At 53.9% G+C, this 21,079-nt stretch overlaps 1 protein-coding gene across 9 annotated transcripts in view; it reads left to right on the top strand.

Annotated features, from left to right (window-relative positions):
* LOC138472286 (coiled-coil domain-containing protein 50-like) overlaps positions 1-21,079 on the top strand; it is a 768,296-nt gene that overhangs the window by 268,312 nt on the left and 478,905 nt on the right. For all 9 annotated transcript variants that reach the window (XM_069610399.1, XM_069610405.1, XM_069610398.1 and 6 more), the window contains exon 3: positions 2,751-2,813. In XM_069610399.1, coding sequence (XP_069466500.1) covers positions 2,751-2,813 — 63 coding nt within the window. The remainder of the gene's footprint in view (positions 1-2,750; positions 2,814-21,079) is intronic.

The following is a 21,079-nucleotide window of genomic DNA, read 5'->3' as shown; positions in this document are numbered from 1 at the left end:
TCCCCATTGAGCCTATGGAGTCCAAAAATGAAGATTAACACTGCCGCTAATTTACTTGTAATCCGTAAATTTGTTTTACAATCTGGCCCTTTTTTCACTTATAGACAGAAAGTAGCTTCAGTGAACAATCTCAGACTTCGATTCATCAGTCAATGTTTGCCACTCTGCAGCAGCTGTTACAAAGTAACAAAGACTCGTTCTACAATTACTCCCAACAGCACCCAAATGGGGTAATTTGGAGTATTAATTTTGGGTGCTATTGTACATCTGCCTGTGGCCTAAAACTATTCTGCAAGGTACCCTTGATTACTTCAAGATTTGTAATGAAATACCTTGCATGATTCCACTCCTTTTGGTAGCAGCAGGACACCATCGATGGACTCACCTTTGTGCCCAGGTAGAGGGGGATGTCTGGATGGCAGCGAGAAAAGCAAGTCCTCCAAACTCTTACTACGAATTAGCTATTGTGCCAACCAAGTGAGGAATCTGACATGGTACGGGAGGTTAGCTGGGGGGCAACGTGCTCACCTTGGAAGCAAGGCGATGCATAGCAAAACAGGTTCGATCCCCGGGTCAGCACTTAGAAACCTCTGGTTATTAAGCGCATTATAAATAACCAATTACAATAAGTACAAACTGCTCCCGTCAATCAATTATTTTGGGGCGGCACAATGGCCAAACGAGTTGGGGACAAAATGTTTCTGAAATTCTAAACTTTCGCTTAATCACTTGGCTCATTTCGGCCTGATCAGAGCCTCAAATATCCAGTGCTATAGAAACACGTGGGGCCTGATTCACAGAGCGTTTTCCTACGTGATTGCGTCATTATAAAACACTTCTGTGAATCAGGCCCATGGAGTCTCTATTTCCATTTTACACCGATGGCCATGATGCATGAATCTAGAGCTCGGAGTTGTCAAATCTACCAGTTTTTTGTTTGCAGGTAGAATATTTAGCTGGTTCTTGCTTTGCAATGCAGAGTGACTTACAGAGGTGGAAAGTTGTGGAGCTGGGTTCACTTGCATCCCTTTAAGCTCTATGGACCGAGGGAGGTGTCATGATTGTGGGATAATGACCTGTGCCCAACATATTGCCCTAGGTGAAGTGAAGGGCGTTGCTACCGGGAAGTGTCACTCTTCCAAGCGGTAATGATACTTCCTGGGGCAATAAACATGTTGGTTACCACCGTTTTGGACATCGTTTTTCTTTTTTATTTTAATGATTTTTATTGTTCAAAGTATTGAGAATGATACAAGGGTTAACAGTTTACAGACTTTGAAATAAAACAGTTTATAATAAATGATAGAGTGAATGATCTTAGCTTGCTATAAAATGCTTTCCTTATAACATATTCAATTGGTTAATTTCTCTAACGTATCAATCGTTTTTCTACTTTGCTCGCCCTGCTTGAAGGGCAAAAATAACTCCATTGGAATAACCATTCCAAGATGGGGCCAAGCAAATGACAGCCACTGAAGCAACAAGTCCAGCCTTTTATGTTTACTGAGAAAAAGAAAGATGACCAATGGGGTTGGGAGTCTCTGGTGGGCAAACCAAGTGGAGAATGTAGGAGGCCAGAAGAAGCAGAGCGGTAAATGCCTGAAAGGTGGCAAGAAGAGAACATGACGCAGGCACCGGTAGCTGAGGCAGACTGGAGTTAGACGCCATTTCTAGCATTCTGATCATATGGTGCTAACTGGGCTGATAGAGCTGCCTATCATTTGAGGGGGTTGGGGGGGGAGGCTAGGTGAGTCATGTTTTAGGAAAGCAAGTAGAGAGTGGTGTAAAGTGTTGTGACGTAGATAAAAACTGTGGCAGAACCTGGCCATGCCCCTGAAGATTGGTCTTAAGACAGCAAAGGAATAGGTTATTTTTCTTTTTTTGACAGCCACTGATTGCCTGGGTGTATCCGCAAAGCGTGTTGTGGAAATAGTAGTAGGATCGTCACCATATGACTCTGTGCTTGGTGTGAACCTTTATTTCCGAGTATGGTGCAAAGGGTTAGTGTTCATAACGAAATGAAAATCGTGACAAACATTTTCAGTGAATCCTAAATACCGACAATAATTTCGAATTTTTAATAAAAGTACATGTTGGGGTAAGGGATTGAAAAGGGTGGTGAGGCTTGGGGATGGTAGTAAAGCAGGAGGGCGGGGGCTTGGGTGAAGGCCCCCCAAAATAAAAAATAAAAAATGCAAAATGTTCTCATTATTTTAGAGTCACTGAATCGTTTGTCACCATTTTTCTTGTCGTCATAGAGACATGCAAACGGTACAAAGTGCACAAATGCCTTCCTTTTTTGTAATATCAAATGGCCTGAGTGTACTAGTCAGCCTTCAGCCATGGGTAGTAAGTCTGTGCTTTATTTTGTTAACATTTTGAAGCTCATGTCTGATTTCTGAATTTTCTCTTATGTCGATCTAAATAAGAAGGTTGCAGTCAGCTATCCGAGCTGTAACTCTATCCCTATATTGTGGCTTCTTTTTCAAAGTGGACTTTGTAGAAGTACTCTTTTCCAGTGCTACATCCCCAAGTTTGCCTGCACTTTCTTTTCACCTCATCCACGACTACAGTAGTTTTAAGTGGCTCATGATGTCTAGTCCAATATTTCACTGCAGCATCTGTTTGCCGGGTGCCTTCCTGCTTGATGTCTGGCTGCCATAGAACAATTGCATCATCTTCACGGCCAAAAGTGTAAAGACAAACTTGAAATATGTTGGCTCTAATACCCTTTCTCTTTTCTTCTTCAGTGCGAAGAGATTTCTCCGTTCTTGAAGATGGAGCCCTGGCGCACTGCTTGCAGGAGCAAGAGAGTAAGTGAATACTTGCATAGCGCCCAACGGTCACTGGTTTCCCCTGGCTTATTTTTTTTTTTTTTTACAGATGGTTCTGTTCATTAATTTATTTGAAGTCAACTATTCATAGATCCATAAATTAAAGCCAGAATATATATGTACGCCTCTTGGAAAAAAAAGAACTTGTCTTTGAACTGTCAGCCAAAAACCCTTCCTCCTACGGCCAAGAACCATTTTTATCAAAAAGTTCCTCAGAGCTCAAATGTACTAGAGCCTTGAATCTTCTAGACTTTGTCTTCCTGAGGATTCTGGATCAATGCTGGCCTGGCCTTTGTCCAGTATTCTTCCTTTTGCTCACCAATGGTGGACAGCACCAGTGCTCTCCTTGAATTGGACTTAGCAGAAGTCTTTGACACCATAACCTCTTGATTGGTTCATGTATACGTTTTTTGCCTCCAGTGGTCCTGTTCAACGTGTACCCAGGCATTTAGCACCTGCCCAAGCTCATTGTTCTTTTGGATCCAGTTGCATACCCTATGCTGAAGTCCAGAAGGTACTGTTCAAAGTAGGTTGAGACTCTAACCCGGGATATAGGCCAGTAGGAGAGAAACTCCCAGAACCCCCTTTTTTTCATATAAAGTAGCTTTGGGTTTTTACCCTAAGTTACTAGGGTACTCCAGACGTGGAACCCTTGCTCACTGTTCTTAGAGGCACAGCTCCACCTCACTGATGAGGCCCAACCAGGCTGAAACACGTGTCTGGGGTTGCTGTTGGTACTCTTGTTCAGAAGAGAATTTTCAGGCATTTCGGTGCTGGACTGCCCTTGGGCAGGACAAAGACTGATATGTAGTGTAAATTTCTCTTCTGTGAAAGGATGATGAGCTAAAGACTCTGGTTGAGACTCTAACCCGGGATATAGGCCGGTAGTAGAGAAACTCCCAGAATCCCCTTTTTTTTTATTTTTATTTTTTCAAAGTAGGTTGGTGCCTGGATGCCACAAGACCAGTTTTTTAGTGGTGGCAATCCACCTCATCACAAATTTGATTCATCCTATATCTCAAATCCCTCACAAACCTCCTATGCTCTTTTGGTGTCGGGCCTACTGGGGTGTGAATGAATGAAACACAGAAGATTGTTGGTTATCTTAGTAGGCTTTTGTTTATTTTTATTTGTATTTAAAAGTCATAATTGTTCCGTCTATCCATGTATGGTTATGTTGTTTCTTTCAACCATGAGCCAACTCACTTTTCATGCTTTAGACCGCAGACCTTCATCAGGACTCTAAAACACATGCCCTTATTTGACTGTTTAGGAATCGTATTGTAAACTACATGAAAGAAATGTGAGGAATACAATAGCCAGGAATATATTGCAGGGATCGAAATTAAGATCAGGTTAGCAGAGGCTGAAGCAGCTTCTGGCTATCCAGCATTAACCAGTGACCAAGAGCTAACACTGGAACATGGAGCTAATACAAAGTTGCATAAATCCAACTTCCACTAATCTAATAGATGCAAACGTATAATTCTTCCTTTATTTAAAACCCCTTATGCTTTAAATGTCTTGTAGGTGTGACCTGATGTTTATTTACAGATTGTCCCAAACACACAAAGTAACATTCACATAGGTGTGTTTGTTTGGCATCAGTTGACTTCAGGAGTCAAAATGAGGTCCTGTTGGACTGTTGGTGTCAAGCTAAGCAGGCTCTTCTGGGGCTAAACCGCTCCCAGCTACCCTCAGTTTCGAGCCCTGCATTGATGAAGGGTATGTCACATCAACAGTTGTAGTGTGTGAGATATCATGTTTCTCATTGTAGCAAATTGATATTGTTAATGCACATTGCCTTCTGCAATAATTGTTTCACAATATGTGCAAAGCGAATAATACCCAAGGTGGGAAGAGGAGAGAGACGACTTTCTGAGGGTCATCATTGAGTAAATATGTGCGGTCGCAGATGGCTCAAAGAACACTCCAATGCTCAGAGGCAGTTCAATTTTTTTTATGCCAATTATTTCGGCCGGGCTCTAGGGCCATCGCTCCCATCTAAACAGACCAATAGCACTCTAACACAGGTGTCCCTACTTCCTGGGTTAGTATATGCTAAATGTTTTTCCCTGCTCTCTAGATTCTGCCTTGAGCTAGAAGGGAAGTACCTAAAGGCCAGTATCTTATTTGTCTGACCTACGTACCGGACATCCTTACTGTCACTACACTTTCCAGTGTTTAGTTGTTTACAGGGATAGTGGACTCTGCCGATCAGACACGCGTCCGACGTACACTGCTTCCTATCCCGCTCAAGTATCCTTTCCCTGCTCTTTCGACTGATGGTCTCCTCTTAGTACTATTCTGTCCCAACTTCTCCCCACTCCTTCTGCTCCCTGTGTCTTACTCCTCTGTCGCTCCAATGGCTTTAACTGCATCTAAGGGTTTCCACCATCCTTTGATGTAACTACAATCTCCTCATGCTATTACTCCCACCTCTACACTGCAACTCCCCCCTCCATACTGCAACTCCCTCATCCACCCACATTCCTACTGCAACACGCTACTTTTACTCCTATATTCATATCAACTCTCTACACTCCCTGACACACTTGCCACTCTTTAATTCACACTCACAATGCAGTGCCACTTGCACTCCCTAACCAATACCTCAACTTCTCCAGAAATCGTCTCCCTTTTACCTGCTGATTCCTTGGACTGCTACCTCCTCTGACCCCAACCGAACAACCCACACCATCCTGTTTTCGGCTATCCATTTAATGCTCCCCCTCTCTTGCCATTGGACCACTGACCCTGGCCAATCCTGCCTTGGCTTGCTCTCCCAGTAGGTGGTAAAACCCACAAAAACATTAGTGGACTAAGCCCGGCCCACTTCCACTGTGTAGGCCAACCACGGAATAGGGATGGAGGCCCAGGAAATGCTGTGTCCAAGTTTGTGTTGGGGGGTCTTGGCTCCCTTAAGGTAAGTCCAGAAAGTGTGAGGGTCTGTGCCCTTTGTTTTAGTCCCTGGTAGTCCAGGGAGTTATTTGCAGTTTGCGGCACTTCGGCCAGGGCTGAGGAGCATTGCGCCTTCTGCCTAAACAAAGATTTGGCAAAGAGTACTTAAATGAAGCCTATACACCCAGTAAATCCATGTCCATGCTGACAAACATGTGCAAGTTAAGGTTTGCATACATACAGGTTTGATTACATGAAGCATAGACACAGTAAAAGACTTGGGGCCTCATCCCGAGTCTGGCGGTATCCCGGTGCAAATAGCGTTACCGCTACTCGGTCCTGCGCTGTTGGTGCCAGATCACGAGTAGCTGTACAGCACTAAGTTCCCATTATCCATTGGGTTCATTGCACCCAATAGGGTTGTGGGGCGCTATTATCGCCAGCTTTAATTGCGCCAATGGTAATAGTGCTGAAAACAGCCCAAAACAGGCGGCAAGGGAACATTTTTACTTCCAGCAAAAAGCTGGATGTAAAACACTCACTTACCGCCCGACTCATGATTGGGCTAACCCTTAAATGCAGCGGTAATAGCGTTACCGCCAAATTTAAGGGCTAAGGCCCAGCTTACTACTGCGTCTATACTTGATACAATAGATTGCATATTCCTACAATGGCAAATACTGGCATGTTTGGGCAAAGCCATTGCATGTGTGGCCTTACAGGGGTAAATGTTGGTATTCTTGGGTCAAAGCCATTATAGTTCTGTCCTTACAAGGGCAAATGCTTGTAGTATTTGGGGGCTCTCAGGTGGGTCGTTACAGCGGCAAATGCTTTCAGTTCGGGGGAAAAACAAGGGGGGGTTCTGGGAGTTTCTCTACTACCTATATCCCGGTTTAGAGTCTCAACCAGAGTCTTTAGCTCACCATCCTTTCACAGAAGAGACATTTCCACTGCATAGATTCATATGCAGTGGAAATTCTCTTCTGTGAAAGGATGGTGAGCTAAAGACTCTGGTTGAGACTTTAACCTGGGATATAGGCCAGTAGTAGAGAAACTCCCAGAAGCCCCCTTGTTTTTTCAGTTTGGGGAAAGCCACCAAATATGTGTTCTTACATTGGCAATATTGGCATCATGTATTTCTGTGTATGCTTTATTTCTACAAAACCTTTCAACTAACAGCCAAACATCTATTTGTTTGTCTGCATGTTTACTGCATGCTTAATCCCATTTGGTCTTGTTTCTTCTGTGCTGTAGTTTTTGCACGCTGACATACCCTTCCGGGGAAGACATTGCGCCAGATCAATGACCAGAAACAATAAATGACTAGCAAATTAAAAAAAATACAAATATTTCTGAATTAATTTATTGCGCCTACTAACAGCATTGCGCTTTGAATAGAATATGCAGCCAAAATTCTGCTCTGCTTGATTGTTCGGGCAAGAGGAGCACCCACATCCTACAGCCGGCAATTAAGTTATGCCAAACTATTGCACTTATAGTTTCCGATGCCCAGAGAAAGCTCCACTGTTGGCATGAAACACGTGTCTACAAAATGTCATAATTTAACGATGTCTTGCTCCAGCATCAATGTGTGGACTTCCTTTAACTTGCCCAAACTTGGTGTTGGCGCAACAGCAATGCCCCCATTCTGCACTGCAGCTCACATATCAATTCCACTCTCACGAAGGCGGTATCCATTACTCTCTCAGGGATCATCGTGGAAGGCAAGCCAGCACTCACCCCTCAAATGAGCAAGGGATCACAACCATGTTTTGCTCAGCTGCATGCTTTAAAAAGGCTTGCACTTTCTCTTTTTTTGCACCCAGTAATCCACATAATCTTTAATGCAGGAGTACATTGCAAGTGACTAGTCAGCCCTAAGGTCATTTGCCCCCTCAGTTCTGCATATTCACAGAGCACAACATTGTTACTCGCCAAGAGTCAGTTATCACTAGTTAATGGCTAGTGGCAAGTGTACATTTTTAACCTCGCTCTAATAAATCACGGAGGCTGGATAGTTTCAATTTAGTGTATCTAGGCCTTCCCAAACATGCACTTAATATATGGAGGCCAAAATTCTGCCCAAAAAGTCACACCTTTCTCCAGCCGTGGACCAAGTACTGTGGGTGACAGTGAAAAGGCAAATGGTATTTAAGGCCTTCATATTGCACAGAGCATCCCAGTAGAGAGCATTTCTCATTATGTGCCAGGCTGGTGGCTTTGCTCATCTAATCCAACAGCTTCTTGTCATCCCCAAGGCCTGATACAGGAAATCCGGTGTGTGTTTTCTCTGGAACCACTGGCCACAAACTCTTTGTGAGATGGCGAATCTTCTCCCCTATTTCATAAGCATTTAAAAGTAGTCCTTTACCCTCGAAAACCAGTTTCCTCCTCTACTTCAATATGAGGACTTTTGGAAATGCAGATGAAAACACTTAGAGGCCGATTCATGGAATAATTAGCGCGGCGCAAGTGGGCAAAAACGTGCGAATCGCAGTGGAATAGCGAAAATCGCAGTGAACGTGCGAAAATCGCACGAAAAGCAGCGCACGTCGATTCATGGAAGGCCGTGCGCGAGAAAACCAGCGGATGTGCGAAAAAAAAGTGCGCGGCGCACGTTGGCGCACGTTGGCGCACAGGCCATCTAACAGCGTGCGCCAGGTCACAGCGAAAATCGCACAGGCCACAGCGAAATTCGCACATAGCGCGGCGCACGCAATAAAAGTAGGCGGAACACGGGCGTAACACTCGGAATGGGGAACAACTTGCCAAAACGTGGGCGTCACGGGGGAAGTACAGGGCACAAGTGCGCGGAACGCCCACACGCTCGCCTACAACACGTATTCATGGAATAGAATAGGGGAAAAAAGCGCACGCTCAAACCAGCGCACAGGCACAAACACGACCGCCACAAGAAAGGAGGCGGTAGCGTCTCTGCGGCTGTAAGAAATGTGCGCCAAAAGGTGCGCCAACAAATAGCACCTATATACTGCCATGATGAATGTCCCATACTGTGGCCCTCCAGGAAAAATGACGTGCAAAGGGGTACCCACAAACACGGACACCCGCTGACAAAAAATACGTGTGCATGTATACCGGGGTGCGCGGGAAGTGTCACACGCGATTTGCAGGGTACGTGCATCACAGGGGTTCGCGTGAAGTTATTCACACGATCGGGCCTGGGGGAGCGGGCTACGTGTATTACAGGGGTTCGCGTGAAGTTCCTCACGCGATCGGGCCTGGGGGAGCGGGCTACGTGTATTACAGGGGTTCGCGTGAAGTTCCTCACGCGATCGGGCCTGGGGGAGCGGGCTACGTGTATTACAGGGGTTCGCGTGAAGTTCCTCACGCGATCGGGCCTGGGGGAGCGGGCTACGTGTATTTCAGGGGTTCGCGTGAAGTTCCACACGCGATCGGGCCTGGGGGAGCGGGCTACGTGTATTACAGGGGTTCGCGTGAAGTTCCACACGCGATCGGGCCTGGGGGAGTGGGCTACGTGTATTACAGGGGTTCGCGTGAAGTTCCTCACGCGATCGGGCCTGGGGGAGCGTGCTACGTGTATTTCAGGGGTTCGCGTGAAGTTCCTCACGCGATCGGGCCTGGGGGAGCGTGCTACGTGTATTTCAGGGGTTCGCGTGAAGTTTCACACGCGAATAGCCTGGGCGCGTGAATTTGAGGGGTGCGCGGGAAGTTCCACACGCGATCGGGCCTGGGGGAGCGGGCTAAGTGTATTACAGGGGTTCGCGTGAAGTTCCTCACGCGATCGGGCCTGGGGGAGCGGGCTACGTGTATTTCAGGGGTTCGCGTGAAGTTTCACACGCGAATAGCCTGGGCGCGTGAATTTGAGGGGTGCGCGGGAAGTTCCTCACGCGATCGGGCCTGGGGGAGCGGGCTACGTGTATTACAGGGGTTCGCGGGAAGTTCCACACGCGAATAGCCTGGGCGCGTGTATTACAGGGGTTCGCGGGAAGTTCCACACGCGAATAGCCTGGGCGCGTGTATTTCAGGGGTTCGCGGGAAGTTCCACACGCGAATAGCCTGGGCGCGTGTATTTCAGGGGTGCGCGGGAAGTTCCACACGCGAATAGGCTGGGCGCGTGTATTTCAGGGGTGCGCGGGAAGTTTTACACGCGAATAGCCTGGGCGCGTGTATTTCAGGGGTGCGCGGGAAGTTTTACACGCGAATAGCCTGGGCGCGTGTATTTCAGGGGTGCGCGGGAAGTTTTACACGCGAATAGCCTGGGCGCGTGTATTTCAGGGGTGCGCGGGAAGTTTTACACGCGATTTCTGCACGGTACGTGTATTTCAGGGGTGCTGGGGAGTCCCACATGTGATTTGACAGTGTGGGTCCTCCCAGGTGTACCCTGTACACCCTCCACGGCCCCTGCAGGCAGCCCACACCACAGGGGACTACCCTGCATCCCTGGTCATGTCCCGCAGGCAGCCTACCCAACATGGGCATGCCCCCCAGCAAAGGCACATGTCTCCTTGAACACCAACACATGTCCCCTTGCACCCCCACCCCCCAGCACTGTGGGGCACCTGCCAGTAGGCCCCCACCCATGTCCAACTCATGTCTCCCACCACCCCCACCCCCCAGCCACCAGGGTCACCCTCCACCAGGGCCCCACTCATGTCTCCCACCACCCCCACCCCCCAGCACTGTGGGGCACCTGCCAGCAGGCCCCCACCCATGTCCAACTCATGTCTCCCACCACCCCCACCCCCCAGCCACCAGGGTCACCCTCCACCAGGGCCCCACTCATGTCTCCCACCACCCCCACCCCCCAGCACTGTGGGGCACCTGCCAGTAGGCCCCCACCCATGTCCAACTCATGTCTCCCACCACCCCCACCCCCCAGCACTGTGGGGCACCTGCCAGCAGGCCCCCACCCATGTCCAACTCATGTCTCCCACCACCCCCAACCCCCAGCACTGTGGGGCACCTGCCAGTAGGCCCCCACCCATGTCCAACTCATGTCTCCCACCACCCCCACCCCCCAGCACTGTGGGGCACCTGCCAGCAGGCCCCCACCCATGTCCAACTCATGTCTCCCACCACCCCCACACCCCAGCACTGTGGGGCACCTGCCAGCAGGCCCCCACCCATGTCCAACTCATGTCTCCCACCACCCCCACCCCCCAGCCACCAGGGTCACCCTCCACCAGGGCCCCACTCATGTCTCCCACCACCCCCACCCCCCAGCACTGTGGGGCACCTGCCAGCAGGCCCCCACCCATGTCCAACTCATGTCTCCCACCACCCCCACCCCCCAGCACTGTGGGGCACCTGCCAGCAGGCCCCCACCCATGTCCAACTCATGTCTCCCACCACCCCCACACCCCAGCAGTGCAGGGTCACCCTCCACCAGGCCCCCACTCATGTCTGTCACCACCCCCAGCCACCAGGGTCACCCTCCACCAGGCCCCCACTCATGTCCCCTATCACCCCCACCCCCCAGCCACCAGGGTCACCCTCCACCAGGCCCCCACTCATGTCTCCCATCACCCCCACACCCCAGCAGTGCAGGGTCACCCTCCACCAGGCCCCCACTCATGTCTCCCACCACCCCCACCCCCCAGCAGTGCAGGGTCACCCTCCACCAGGCCCCCACTCATGTCCCCCTGCACCCCCACCCCCCTGCCACCATGTGCAGCCCCCACCAGGTCCTCACAATCCCCAATCATGTGCGTAATGGTCATCCTCCACAGCCAAAAAGACCTACCAAGTAACCCATTCACCCACATGGAAATGGAAATCACATGTTACACCCCCAATGTACATGAAGCAAATGAACCCATGTCCGTCACACACATATTTTCAAATTGAATGGGAAAACACACAACATGACATGCATGAAACCAATGAGATGAAACCACACAGTGAACAATGGAAAAAAAAATGTATTGAAAAAAATACAAATGCCAAAGAAAGAAAACTAACTGCAATGTAAATGTGAAAAAATAAGCTGCATGTCCGCATAAAAACACAAAACTAGAAAATCAAATCCAAAAAATTATGTCCAAAGTGAAATGTAAAAACTCACCATGCAACAAAGAACTATGTACAAAAATAACAAGGGTCCATCATCACAACTGAACTAAGGAAACCTCCTAAAAAACCTACCTAAATATCAACTATATACAAAAAGTGGAGCAGTGTCCGTCGACTCCAAATAATAATAAGAACGAAAGGAAACCTAAAACTAAAGAACTATATACAAAGGCGGCGGGCAAGTCCAGCGGCTCACTCTGTGGTGTTCCGGGCCAGGGCATCATCGAACTCCTGTTCGATGTCCCGGAGGCGGTCCAGTTCCATGGCCCCGAGGGTCCGCAGGGACGACGCCGTGTCCTCCTCCAACCCCCTGCGGATTGCCTCGAGGCACTCGGCCCGCCTCAGGGCCCTCCGCATGGAGTTCTCCGCCCTGACCATTGTGAGCCGCGCCTCTTCCGCCCGCCGCCGCTCCGCACCTATGGCGTGGCCCAACCGCTGCCACACGGAAGACACTCTCTGTCCTGGGTCCTCCTGCCCTCCGGCCGATGCCTGCCCCTCCGATGTCGAAGGCCCCGAGCCTTCATGGCTCCCACCATCTTGCTGCTGCTGCTGCTCTGCCTCTGCCCGTGCACTGCCTCCTGCTGCCTGCACATCCTCCGCCGGCTGGGGTGCACCTGTTGATGTGGCCACCCCTGCTGGACGTCCGACTCCCGACTGTGGCAGGGATGCCTCCTCCACCAGCCTGGCCGCACTGTCAGAGGCAGCTCCACAGGGCACCCAGGTGACTGATGGGTGGGAAGATGGCACAGAGGACGACTGGCGCGTAGGGGGTCCAGTTGAGGAGGGGGTCGGAGCAAGCCCCATCAGACAGCGGAATCCGGCCTGGGTGACCTGTCCCAGCAGGCTGACGTGGTCAACGAGCCATTCGAGATGACGTGCAGTCTCTCCATGAAAAGACTGCAGGTCACCTCGCATGGCCCGTTGACGCAACGCCACGCCAGCCAGGACAGGCTCAACCCGGTCCTGGATGGCCACGTCCGCAGGCAGAGGAAGGCCAGTTGACGTCAGCTCATCCCCTGCCTGAAAACGGGTCTGGACGTAGGCATCCCTGCTGGTGCAAGATGATGCAGGGACAGGATCGGGGACAGGATTGCACACAGGCACCTCCGCGGCCGCCTGTGCTGCCTCCTGTCCCTGGTCCTGCACTGCACCACTAGCACCAGTGGGATCCCCACCTCCAGACCCTGTCTCTGGTGCTTGCGCGGCCCCCTCCTCCACCAAACCCCCCACCAACCTGGATGACTCTGTGCCATCTTCCCCTGTTGGGCCCTGTGGGGTCCCAGCTGCCCCTTCTGCTGCCGAGGAGTCCAACTGCAACCTCCGCCTCTTGGACCTCCCCCCGGCAGCTGCGGCCTGGGACGCGGCACCGGACTCCTCACTCCCCGACGAGATGACAACACGGGAGGGGAGCCGGGCCTTGCGTCTCCGGCTGGCGGTCGGATCCCCGCCGCTGTGCTCCACAGCACCTTCTCCGCCCTCTTCATCAGTTGACGCTGCAGACAGGGAGAAACAAAACACAGGCATCAGGGCACTGTACAATGGACACATACACGCATGACAGTTGCACATGAGTGGCATTGGCAAACCTCAGACATGTCATCACAATCCCCAACACACATGTCATTGCAACTGGCACACATGAGCCACACCACAGCCATATCGCAACTGCCACCACCATCCCTACACATACAACAGCATCAGCAGCCAAAGGGGAGCCATACATCACATGCAACACAGGAAGTGCACCACACATGTACACACACCACCACACTTGCATGCATGTCTACACCTCTGCCAAGTGTCGCACTGTTCAGACGGGCATCCATGTCACATCTGCCAATCAGGCTTCCACATACCGCTGTCACATGCATCCATGTAGCATCACTGTTGCACCTTTGACAAATACACACACATGCACATGTACACAGTGCTCATACATGCAGCCGAAAACAACATACATGCCTGACATCACGGACATGTCTACTTACATACACATTCATCCAAACATGTGTGCACGCACAACTGCATTTGCCATGCAAGCCCACACACACAAGCACCATCCATGTCTCACACATTACAGCCCTCGCATGTGTCAGCCCCACGGCCCTGTACACCCCCACCCATACTCCACCCCATACAAACCGATGTGCAACCGGCACAATGGGGAATGATCACCACACGCCCTGCTCACAACCAGGATGCATGTACACTCACCGCTCGACTCCAGACGGCTCTGCTTCTCTAGGACCTGGACGTGGAGCGCTGGGGATATGCGTTCCAGGACCCCCATCTGTTCTTCCGACAAGTGGCCCCGGCGCCCCTTGGCATCCGCTGCCTTCAAGAGGCGCCGGGCCTTGTTCAGGGTCCTGGACCTGAAGTCCTCCCAGCGCTTCCTGACATGTTGTAAGTCCCGGACTGCCACCCCCTCCGCGTTGATGGCAGTCACGATGTCTGTCCAGATCCGAGTCCGTCCTTCCTTGTCGGCGCGGGAACTTCCAAAGAGGGCATCATACTGCCCCAGGACTTGCTCCACCAGGACACCAACTTCGGTGGCACTGAAGCTGGTGCCCCTCTGCCTCTCTGGCCGGGGGTTGTCAGTGGTCACAGATGGTGTTAGCCCCGACATGACAACCCCAGAGGCAGGAGTGGGTGGGCAACTGGGTCCTGGGGCTGGGCTGTGGAGCGATGGAATTCCAGTCGGGAGTCTTCTGTTCCAGCAGGGGTGGTCACAGCAACAGCACCCCTGGCTGATGTGCAGGCAGCAAATGGCAGTGCACGTGGGCAGCAGGCAGTCAGGCAGCAGCAGATAGCAGGTGGGAGCGTGCTCGGGGCTCTGGGGGGCAGTAATTCGGCCTTCTGGGCAGGAGCGTGGTCTCCCGTGTGCTCACGCGTGGCCAGCTTGGTACGGAGTGAATTGGCACGTGAAAATCCTGCACGTCAGCGTGAAAACCGAGGAAAGGCCCTTAGCGCGTAAGCGCGTCAGCACGCATACGCGATTCCATTGGACCAAAGGCCCTCAGCGCGTAAGCGCGTCTGTGACGTGACCCGCACGGGTGTTTCCCACACAGCAAGTGATGACAGAGCACACGTGGAAAGACTGCACGTCAGAGTCTCATTGCGTGTGATTGGTGGAAATGGCCGTACACCGGGATACAGGTGCGCTGACGTACTTGCGTGTGTAAGTGTCCGCGCACACCTCATATACACGTACATAGGCCAATCGCGTGTACACGCACTTTTGTCCAATTACACGCGATGAGACTCTGACGTGCAGTCTTTCCACGTGTGCTCTGTCATCACGTGCTGTGTGGGAAACACCCGTGCGGGTCACGTCACAGACGCGCTTACGCGCTGAGGGCCTTTGGTCCAATGGAATCGCGTATGCGTGCTGACGCGCTTACGCGCTAAGGGCCTTTCCCCGGTTTTCACGCTGACGTGCAGGATTTTCACGTGCCAATTCACTCCGTACCAAGCTGGCCACGCGTGAGCACACGGGAGACCACGCTCCTGCCCAGAAGGCCGAATTACTGCCCCCCAGAGCCCCGAGCACGCTCCCACCTGCTATCTGCTGCTGCCTGACTGCCTGCTGCCCACGTGCACTGCCATTTGCTGCCTGCACATCAGCCAGGGGTGCTGTTGCTGTGACCACCCCTGCTGGAACAGAAGACTCCCGACTGGAATTCCATCGCTCCACAGCCCAGCCCCAGGACCCAGTTGCCCACCCACTCCTGCCTCTGGGGTTGTCATGTCGGGGCTAACACCATCTGTGACCACTGACAACCCCCGGCCAGAGAGGCAGAGGGGCACCAGCTTCAGTGCCACCGAAGTTGGTGTCCTGGTGGAGCAAGTCCTGGGGCAGTATGATGCCCTCTTTGGAAGTTCCCGCGCCGACAAGGAAGGACGGACTCGGATCTGGACAGACATCGTGACTGCCATCAACGCGGAGGGGGTGGCAGTCCGGGACTTACAACATGTCAGGAAGCGCTGGGAGGACTTCAGGTCCAGGACCCTGAACAAGGCCCGGCGCCTCTTGAAGGCAGCGGATGCCAAGGGGCGCCGGGGCCACTTGTCGGAAGAACAGATGGGGGTCCTGGAACGCATATCCCCAGCGCTCCACGTCCAGGTCCTAGAGAAGCAGAGCCGTCTGGAGTCGAGCGGTGAGTGTACATGCATCCTGGTTGTGAGCAGGGCGTGTGGTGATCATTCCCCATTGTGCCGGTTGCACATCTGTTTGTATGGGGTGGAGTATGGGTGGGGGTGTACAGGGCCGTGGGGCTGACACATGCGAGGGCTGTAATGTGTGAGACATGGATGGTGCTTGTGTGTTTGGGCTTGCATGGCAAATGCAGTTGTGCGTGCACACATGTTTGGATGAATGTGTATGTAAGTAGACATGTCCGTGATGTCAGGCATGTATGTTGTTTTCGGCTGCATGTATGAGCACTGTGTACATGTGCATGTGTGTGTATTTGTCAAAGGTGCAACAGTGATGCTACATGGATGCATGTGACAGCGGTATGTGGAAGCCTGATTGGCAGATGTGACATGGATGCCCGTCTGAACAGTGCGACACTTGGCAGAGGTGTAGACATGCATGCAAGTGTGGTGGTGTGTGTACATGTGTGGTGCACTTCCTGTGTTGCATGTGATGTATGGCTCCCCTTTGGCTGCTGATGCTGTTGTATGTGTAGGGATGGTGGTGGCAGTTGCGATATGGCTGTGGTATGGCTCATGTGTGCCAGTTGCAATGACATGTGTGTTGGGGATTGTGATGACATGTCTGAGGTTTGCCAATGCCACTCATGTGCAACTGTCATGCGTGTATGTGTCCATTGTACAGTGCCCTGATGCCTGTGTTTTGTTTCTCCCTGTCTGCAGCGTCAACTGATGAAGAGGGCGGAGAAGGTGCTGTGGAGCACAGCGGCGGGGATCCGACCGCCAGCCGGAGACGCAAGGCCCGGCTCCCCTCCCGTGTTGTCATCTCGTCGGGGAGTGAGGAGTCCGGTGCCGCGTCCCAGGCCGCAGCTGCCGGGGGGAGGTCCAAGAGGCGGAGGTTGCAGTTGGACTCCTCGGCAGCAGAAGGGGCAGCTGGGACCCCACAGGGCCCAACAGGGGAAGATGGCACAGAGTCATCCAGGTTGGTGGGGGGTTTGGTGGAGGAGGGGGCCGCGCAAGCACCAGAGACGGGGTCTGGAGGTGGGGATCCCACTGGTGCTAGTGGTGCAGTGCAGGACCAGGGACAGGAGGCAGCACAGGCGGCCGCGGAGGTGCCTGTGTGCAATCCTGTCCCCGATCCTGTCCCTGCATCATCTTGCACCAGCAGGGATGCCTACGTCCAGACCCGTTTTCAGGCAGGGGATGAGCTGACGTCAACTGGCCTTCCTCTGCCTGCGGACGTGGCCATCCAGGACCGGGTTGAGCCTGTCCTGGCTGGCGTGGCGTTGCGTCAACGGGCCATGCGAGGTGACCTGCAGTCTTTTCATGGAGAGACTGCACGTCATCTCGAATGGCTCGTTGACCACGTCAGCCTGCTGGGACAGGTCACCCAGACCGGATTCCTCCGTCTGATGGGGCTTGCTCCGACCCCCTCAACTGGACCCCCTACGCGCCAGTCGTCCTCTGTGCCATCTTCCCACCCATCAGTCACCTGGGTGCCCTGTGGAGCTGCCTCTGACAGTGCGGCCAGGCTGGTGGAGGAGGCATCCCTGCCACAGTCGGGAGTCGGACGTCCAGCAGGGGTGGCCACATCAACAGGTGCACCCCAGCCGGCGGAGGATGTGCAGGCAGCAGGAGGCAGTGCACGGGCAGAGGCAGAGCAGCAGCAGCAGCAAGATGGTGGGAGCCATGAAGGCTCGGGGCCTTCGACATCGGAGGGGCAGGCATCGGCCGGAGGGCAGGAGGACCCAGGACAGAGAGTGTCTTCCGTGTGGCAGCGGTTGGGCCACGCCATAGGTGCGGAGCGGCGGCGGGCGGAAGAGGCGCGGCTCACAATGGTCAGGGCGGAGAACTCCATGCGGAGGGCCCTGAGGCGGGCCGAGTGCCTCGAGGCAATCCGCAGGGGGTTGGAGGAGGACACGGCGTCCTCCCTGCGGACCCTCGGGGCCATGGAACTGGACCGCCTCCGGGACATCGAACAGGAGTTCGATGATGCCCTGGCCCGGAACACCACAGAGTGAGCCGCTGGACTTGCCCGCCGCCTTTGTATATAGTTCTTTAGTTTTAGGTTTCCTTTCGTTCTTATTATTATTTGGAGTCGACGGACACTGCTCCACTTTTTGTATATAGTTGATATTTAGGTAGGTTTTTTAGGAGGTTTCCTTAGTTCAGTTGTGATGATGGACCCTTGTTATTTTTGTACATAGTTCTTTGTTGCATGGAGAGTTTTTACATTTCACTTTGGACATAATTTTTTGGATTTGATTTTCTAGTTTTGTGTTTTTATGCGGACATGCAGCTTATTTTTTCACATTTACATTGTAGTTAGTTTTCTTTCTTTGGCATTTGTATTTTTTTCAATACATTTTTTTTTCCATTGTTCACTGTGTGGTTTCATCTCATTGGTTTCATGCATGTCATGTTGTGTGTTTTCCCATTCAATTTGAAAATATGTGTGTGACGGACATGGGTTCATTTGCTTCATGTACATTGGGGGTGTAACATGTGATTTCCATTTCCATGTGGGTGAATGGGTTACTTGGTAGGTCTTTTTGGCTGTGGAGGATGACCATTACGCACATGATTGGGGATTGTGAGGACCTGGTGGGGGCTGCACATGGTGGCAGGGGGGTGGGGGTGCAGGGGGACATGAGTGGGGGCCTGGTGGAGGTTAAGCCTGCACTGCTGGGGGGTGGGGGTGGTGGGAGACATGAGTGGGGGCCTGGTGGAGGGTGACCCTGCACTGCTGGGGTGTGGGGGTGATGGGAGACATGAGTGGGGGCCTGGTGGAGGGTGACCCTGGTGGCTGGGGGGTGGGGGTGATAGGGGACATGAGTGGGGGCCTGGTGGAGGGTGACCCTGGTGGCTGGGGGGTGGAGGTGGTGGTAGACATGAGTGGGGGCCTGGTGGAGGGTGACCCTGCACTGCTGGGGTGTGGGGGTGGTGGGAGACATGAGTGGGGGCCTGGTGGAGGGTGCCCCTGCACTGCTGGGGGGTGGGGGTGGTGGGAGACATGAGTGGGGGCCTGGTGGAGGGTGCCCCTGGTGGCTGGGGGGTGGGGGTGGTGGGAGACATGAGTGGGGGCCTGGTGGAGGGTGCCCCTGCACTGCTGGGGGGTGGGGGTGGTGGGAGACATGAGTTGGACATGGGTGGGGGACTGCTGGCAGGTGCCCCACAGTGCTGGGGGGTGGGGGTGGTGGGAGACATGAGTTGGACATGGGTGGGGGCCTGCTGGCTGGTGCCCCACAGTGCTGGGGGGTGGGGGTGGTGGGAGACATGAGTGGGGCCCTGGTGGAGGGTGACCCTGGTGGCTGGGGGGTGGGGGTGGTGGGAGACATGAGTGGGGCCCTGGTGGAGGGTGACCCTGGTGGCTGGGGGGTGGGGGTGGTGGGAGACATGAGTTGGACATGGGTGGGGGCCTGCTGGCAGGTGCCCCACAGTGCTGCGGGGTGGGGGTGGTGGGAGACATGAGTGGGGCCCTGGTGGAGGGTGACCCTGCACTGCTGGGGGGTGGGGGTGGTGGGAGACATGAGTGGGGCCCTGGTGGAGGGTGACCCTGGTGGCTGGGGGGTGGGGGTGGTGGGAGACATGAGTTGGACATGGGTGGGGGCCTGCTGGCAGGTGCCCCACAGTGCTGCGGGGTGGGGGTGGTGGGAGACATGAGTGGGGCCCTGGTGGAGGGTGACCCTGCACTGCTGGGGGGTGGGGGTGGTGGGAGACATGAGTGGGGCCCTGGTGGAGGGTGACCCTGGTGGCTGGGGGGTGGGGGTGGTGGGAGACATGAGTGGGGGCCTGGTGGAGGCTGCCCCTGCACTGCTGGGGGGTGGGGGTGGTGGGAGACATGAGTGGGGGCCTGGTGGAGGGTGCCCCTGGTGGCGGGGGGGTGGGGGTGATAGGGGACATGAGTGGGGGCCTGGTGGAGGCTGCCCCTGCACTGCTGGGGGGTGGGGGTGGTGGGAGACATGAGTGGGGGCCTGGTGGAGGCTGCCCCTGCACTGCTGGGGGGTGGGGGTGGTGGGAGACATGAGTGGGGGCCTGGTGGAGGGTGCCCCTGGTGGCTGGGGGGTGGGGGTGGTGGGAGACATGAGTGGGGGCCTGGTGGAGGGTGCCCCTGCACTGCTGGGGGGTGGGGGTGGTGGGAGACATGAGTGGGGGCCTGGTGGAGGCTGCCCCTGCACTGCTGGGGGGTGGGGGTGGTGGGAGACATGAGTGGGGGCCTGGTGGAGGCTGCCCCTGCACTGCTGGGGGGTGGGGGTGGTGGGAGACATGAGTGGGGGCCTGGTGGAGGGTGCCCCTGCACTGCTGGGGGGTGGGGGTGGTGGGAGACATGAGTGGGGGCCTGGTGGAGGCTGCCCCTGCACTGCTGGGGGGTGGGGGTGGTGGGAGACATGAGTGGGGGCCTGGTGGAGGCTGCCCCTGCACTGCTGGGGGGTGGGGGTGGTGGGAGACATGAGTGGGGGCCTGGTGGAGGGTGCCCCTGCACTGCTGGGGGGTGGGGGTGGTGGGAGACATGAGTGGGGGCCTGGTGGAGGGTGCCCCTGCACTGCTGGGGGGTGGGGGTGCAGGGGGACATGAGCAGGTGTGCAGGGTAGTCCCCTGTTTTGTGGGCTGCCTGCAGGGGCTGTGGAGGGTGTACAGGGAACACCTGTGAGGACCCACCCAGCCTAATTGCGTGTGATAATTCCCGCACACCCCTGTAATACACGTACCAAGCCAAATCGCGTGTGATAATTCCCACGCACCCCTGTAATACACGTACCTGGCCAAATCGCATGTGAAACTTCCCGCGTACCCCTGTAATACACGTACCCTGGCCAATCGCGTGTTGAACTTCCCGCGTACCCCTGTAATACACGTACCCTGGCCAATCGCGTGTTAAACTTCCCGCGTACCCCTGTAATACACGTACCCTGGCTAATCGCGTGTATAACTTCACGCGTACCCCTGTAATACACGTACCCTGGCCAATCGCGTGTTAAACTTCCCGCGTACCCCTGTAATACATGTACCCTGGCCAATCGCGTGTTATACTTCCCGCGTACCCCTGTAATACACGTACCCTGGCTAATCGCGTGTTAAACTTCCCGCGTACCCCTGTAATACACTTACCCTGGCTAATCGCGTGTTAAACTTCC

Source organism: Ambystoma mexicanum, chromosome 8 (genome assembly GCF_040938575.1).
Source record: "Ambystoma mexicanum isolate Mex_15411 chromosome 8, UKY_AmexF1_1, whole genome shotgun sequence".
NCBI lineage: Eukaryota > Metazoa > Chordata > Amphibia > Caudata > Ambystomatidae > Ambystoma > Ambystoma mexicanum.
This window is presented reverse-complemented; position numbering and strand designations above follow the sequence as displayed.